The sequence below is a fragment of the Tenrec ecaudatus genome, chromosome 1, assembly GCF_050624435.1.
Source record: "Tenrec ecaudatus isolate mTenEca1 chromosome 1, mTenEca1.hap1, whole genome shotgun sequence".
Classification (NCBI taxonomy): domain Eukaryota; kingdom Metazoa; phylum Chordata; class Mammalia; order Afrosoricida; family Tenrecidae; genus Tenrec; species Tenrec ecaudatus.
Genome location: NC_134530.1, coordinates 19,188,982 through 19,194,263, shown reverse-complemented (window position 1 = coordinate 19,194,263; position 5,282 = coordinate 19,188,982). Strand labels below are relative to the sequence as shown.

General features: G+C 38.9%; 1 protein-coding gene across 1 annotated transcript; it reads right to left on the bottom strand.

The window, feature by feature from the left end:
• Positions 1 to 3,839: 3,839 nt before the first annotated feature.
• LOC142449354 (olfactory receptor 7A10-like) lies at positions 3,840 to 4,760 on the bottom strand. Its single transcript, XM_075550926.1, has one exon. The coding sequence runs from the start codon at positions 4,758 to 4,760 to the stop codon at positions 3,840 to 3,842; it is 921 nt and encodes a 306-aa protein (XP_075407041.1).
• Positions 4,761 to 5,282: the final 522 nt, after the last annotated feature.

The window sequence follows — 5,282 nt, the reverse complement described above, 5'->3', positions numbered from 1 at the left end:
GTTCGAAACCACCAGCTGCTCCACAGGAGAAAGCTGGGACTTTATACTCCTGTAAAGAATTCCAAGTTTGAGAACCTACAGAAGCTATTTAACCCTGTCCTATAGAGCTGCTGAGCTGGGATTGATTCCATGGCTGTCAGGTTGTGTTTTGTTTTGTTGGATTTTTTTGGTATTATCAAATACTCACTTAATATTCCACAAAGCATCCCTTCTCAAGAAATCATGAACTACCTGTATATATATTTCAATGGAAACATGAAAATGAGGCGGATTGCAGAGCCATGAACCAAAGCCAATCTGTAGACAAATGAACAACAAATTACAGTAGAGTCACAAGGAAGCGACAATCCAGTCAGGGTGCAGTATTGCACAGATGAAACATACAACTTTCTTCTAGTTCTTTAATGGTTCCCCACCGCCACAATCAGGACCTCAATTCAACTTACAAAACCACCTAGGCCAGAGCATGTACCCTGGTACAGATAAGAGCTCAAAATGCAGTGAGTCCAGGATAGATAAACCCCTCAGGACCAATAATAAGTGTAGTGATACCAGGAGAGTAACATAAGGTGGGGGAAAATAAGGGAATATATCACAATGATCTATGTATAACCCCCATGCGCGGGAACAGACAACAGAAAAGTAGGTGAAGGGAGACAGCAGTTGGTGTAAGACATCCAAAAAAGATTATAAATTATCAAGATTTCAGGAGGGAGGGAGGGCCGGGGAGGAGGGAATTGAGCTGACACCAAGGGCTCAAGTAGAAATATGTGTTTTGAAAATGATGATGACAACATGTGTACAAATGTGCTAGACACAATTGATGCATGTATGGATTGTGATAAAGGCTGTAAGAGCCAGCAATAAAATGATTTTTTAAAACATGTAATAAGAGTTGTTGCATGGATTGTGTTCAGAGTTGTATGAGCCCCCAGGAAAATAATTTTTAAAAATAACATGATGTGTCAGTGTAAGATTTGACAAAAAAATAACAATTTATAAATTATCAAGGTTTCAGGAGAGAGAAGGCATGGGAAGGGAAAGGAAAAAATGAGGAGCTGATATCAAGGGCTCAAGTAGAAAGCATATATTTTGAGAATGATGAGGGCAACAATTGATCAAATGTGCTTGACATGATGGATATATATATAGATATATATATAGATATATATGGATTCTGATAAAAATTGTATGAGCCCCCAATAAGAAAATAAAAAAAATTTTTAATGTGAAAAAATCTTAAGGACGTTTGGATTAATCAACTTGTTCACTCATTATATAAGGAAATTTGGCATTCTTCTAGTTAAAGTGCTAGGCTGCTAACCCAAAATGGAAAATCAAACCCTCTACCTGCTCCCTCGTTAAAAAATGTGATAGTCTGCCTCTCTGTAAAGATTCCAGCTTCAGATCCTATGAGGCAGTTACTCATCACTGTGTGTGAGCTGTGAGGTGGACCCCATGACAGTGGGTTTGATTAGAGTCTACATTCTTCATTGAAGGAATAGGGGGTTAGTTACTCATCACTGTGTGTGAGCTGTGAGGTGGACCCCATGACAGTGGGTTTGATTAGAGTTTACATTCTTTATTGAAGGAATAGGGGGTTAGTACTTAGCACTCCTGTGTGACCAACTCACTTCTCCTGCTCTCAAGTGAGTCTGTCTCAGTGGACTGAACTGTGTGATACAGTTTACAAGCTGCAATTTTTTATAGAAATCATTTTATTGAGGGCCTGTACAACTCTTATCACAATCCATACACACATCCATTGTGCCAAGCACATCTGCGCATTTGTTGTCATCATCATTCTCAAAACATTTTCTTGCTACTTGAACCCTTGGTAGCAGCTCCTCATTTTTTCCCTTCCTCTACTCACCCTCCCTCCCTAAGTGGCAAAGGGCATTGACAGAGGTTTAAATACAGGCATTTGCATATATAAATATATGTTTATATGACTATCATGAAATAGATCTATGTGCATATATTTATAGGTTTGGTATTAATGTAGCCAATGGACATTGGGCCTCTACTCAGGTACTCCCTCAATACAAGAACACTTTGTTCATTTAACCTGGCATTCTTTGATGCTCACCTTCCCAACATTATTGCTGAAGACAAAGCAGGTACATAAGCAAATATGATGAAGAAAGCTGATGGTGGTCACCTATGAAATGGTATCGCATCTGGAGTCTTAAAATATGAAGATAAATGAGCATCCGGCTGAGAAGAAACAAAGCCCACACGAAGAAGCACACCAGCCTGTGTGATCACAAGGTGTCAATAGGATCAAGTATCAGGCACCAAAGAATGAAAAATCATATCATTGTGAATGAGGAGGAGTGGGGAGGGGAGACCCAAAGCCCATGTGTAGGCAAGTGACAATCCCCTTACAGAAAAGTCATGGGGAGGAAATGAGCTAGCTAGGGTGCAGTATAACACCAATTAAACATATATCATTCCTCTAGCTCCTTAATGCTTCCTCCCTCCCCTATCACAATTCCAATTCTATCTTACACTGGTACACATAAGAGCTGGAAACATGGAATCCAGGACAGATAAACCCTTCAGGATCAATAAAGAGAGTAACCATACCAGGAGGGTAAAGGGAATGTGGGGGAAAAGGGGAGAACTGATCACAATTATTTACATATAACCCTCTCGCTTGGGGACAGACAACAAAAAGTGGATGAATGGAGACATCAGACAGTGTAAATATGCACCCCCAAAAAAGCTGTAATCTTAATGGGAGCATATTGCCTCATTTTTCTCTCTCTGAGCAGTGAATAGGTTTGAAACTCGAATATTTCAATTAGCCCAAAACTTAACTCAATAGACTTACTTCCTGTGTGCAGAGAAAATATAGTACGCTGTATTCTCCTGGATCATGAAAACCAAAAATTTTACCTGTAATTTTTTGAGATGCTGACATGATTGCAGGGAGAAACACAAGGCCAAAAGTGAGATAAATGCTTTGGTGAAGATAATTTTGTGGTCAAGCATTATTGGAGAGCACTGGGTTCTTTTGACACAATAAAGGCCAATTTCCAGTAATATCATTGATGCCAAGAAGGAGTATGCATATCTTTGCTAAACAAATGGAGGTCTAGAGAGGTCTTGAAACTGATGATCTTGAACTAACAATTACAACAAAAATTCCACTACCTGGATGCCAGAAGATTAATCATGTACAGGAAGTCAACAACTTCAGTCTTCTTGGTTCTACCATCTTTCTGATGATAGAAGAGATATGAACATGCTTAGCCGGTGTGATTTTCAGTGTGATTCTGGAAGCCATTTTCAATGTTTGAATACTCAAGTAGTGCTTTGAATAATTTAATAAAAACAGGTTTACAAATTTCATGTTCAAAATATTCAACAGGACTTCAGTATAAAGAAAATACCCAGGTGGGTTGAAGGTTTAAGACAGATGTAATCGCAAGAAAAATATTTTCCAAAATAAGGGTCATAGAAATTCTGTGCCTGTTTTTAATGGCTCAGGATAATAATGAGCACTGGTCCTTGTGATAATTGTATGCAATTCCTCTATGGCTAGTAATGAAAAATCTATTTCTTATATATAGCTGAAGCCCCCTAAAACATTGCATGTTGAAGTGAAGATTTGGTTAAAGTAAATACATTTTTAAGAAAATACACTGGAAGTATTTTCGTATTATGTCTTCAATTTTTCATATTATGTCTTAAATATTTAGGAGAGGGAATTATATACGTAAGCACAGTTAGAACTGAGGAAAGCATAACACAAATTTATATTATTTTAAATTTTGTTTTTCAAAAGAAGCTCTCTAAACTTATGGATAAGTTTCTGTTATATAGGGTGTTCCTTAGCTGAAAAGTTTTCTTAGGGCTTGCTTTATGTCTTTATTTCTCAGACTGTAGATAAAAGGATTCAGCATGGGTGTGGCTACAGTGTACATCACTGAGGCTATTGCAGTGGCCCTGGAGTTGTCAATAGCAGCCAAACTAAGATAAACCCCTAAAGCTGTACCATAGAACAAGGAGACCACGGAGAGGTGAGACCCACAGGTGGAAAAGGCTTTATATTTGCCCCCAACTGATGAAATTTTCAAAATGGAGGACACAATCTTCATGTAAGAGAAAAGGATCCCACTGACTGGAATAACACCCAGAATTCCAGTTGTTAAATACATGACTAAGTCATTGAGGAATGTGTCAGAACAAGCAAGATGGACGACCTGATTAAATTCACAGAAAAAATGGGAGATTTCCAGTTCTGTACAAAAAGACAGTTGCAAAACCAATAAAACATTTAATAGAGACTGCAGAAATGACAATACCCAGGAGACCAGAAGCAGGAGGCCAGAGAATCTTGGGTTCATGATGACCATATAGTGCAGTGGGTGACAAATGGCCACTAAACGATCATAGGCCATCACTGTCAATAAAAAGTTGTCTAAGCCCACAAAAAGCAAGAAAAAGTACATCTGTGTGATGCAGTCTTCATATGTAATAACTCTGTTCTGCATCTGGATATTCATCAGCATCTTTGGGACAGTGGTGGAGGTGAAACAGATGTCAGTAAAGGAGAGGTTGGAGAGGAAGAAGTACATGGGTGTGTGGAGGTGGGAGTCTGTGGTGATGGCCAGGATGATGAGCAGGTTCCCAGTGAAGGTGACCAGGTACATGGAGAGGAACAGTCCAAAGAGGAGGGGCTGCAGCTCTGCCTCTTCAGAAAGCCCCAGAAGGATGAATTCTGGAAACTGAGTGTGGTTTCCTGGTTCCATGCGGCTGATGAAACTACTGGGATAGAGACAAGAGCATTGCACACTCTGCCATAAGCTGCTAACAACAGTTTAAGGCATATACTGTCATTTCTATTTTAAACAGTTAGTAAATTAATCCGTGCTCATATCTGTATATCTCAAGTTCTTGAATCTCATGTGCTCAGTATTATCTTTGAAACTGAATCTGTCAAGTTGTCCTTTCTTCTAACACCATGTTTTCCCGAAATCTTTATAATTCTCTACAAATTCCTTAAGAATTTGATTGTTCATTTGACAAATGTGTTTGACCAAATATTTTCTGCGAAGTATTCTTGAAAATTGTGAGATCCCCAAACAAGTATTTTTACTTTTATTTGATGTGAACAGCATAAGGTGCAAGTATTGCGCTCCTCCTTACAGAGGTTGGAAGAGGGATGGAAATGCAAAGACAATGGATGCAATGGACTCATGGAGCAGGCACACAGCAGTCATGTCTGGAACAGAACTCTCCTCCACGTGCCAATAATCAACTATGTAAGTTCA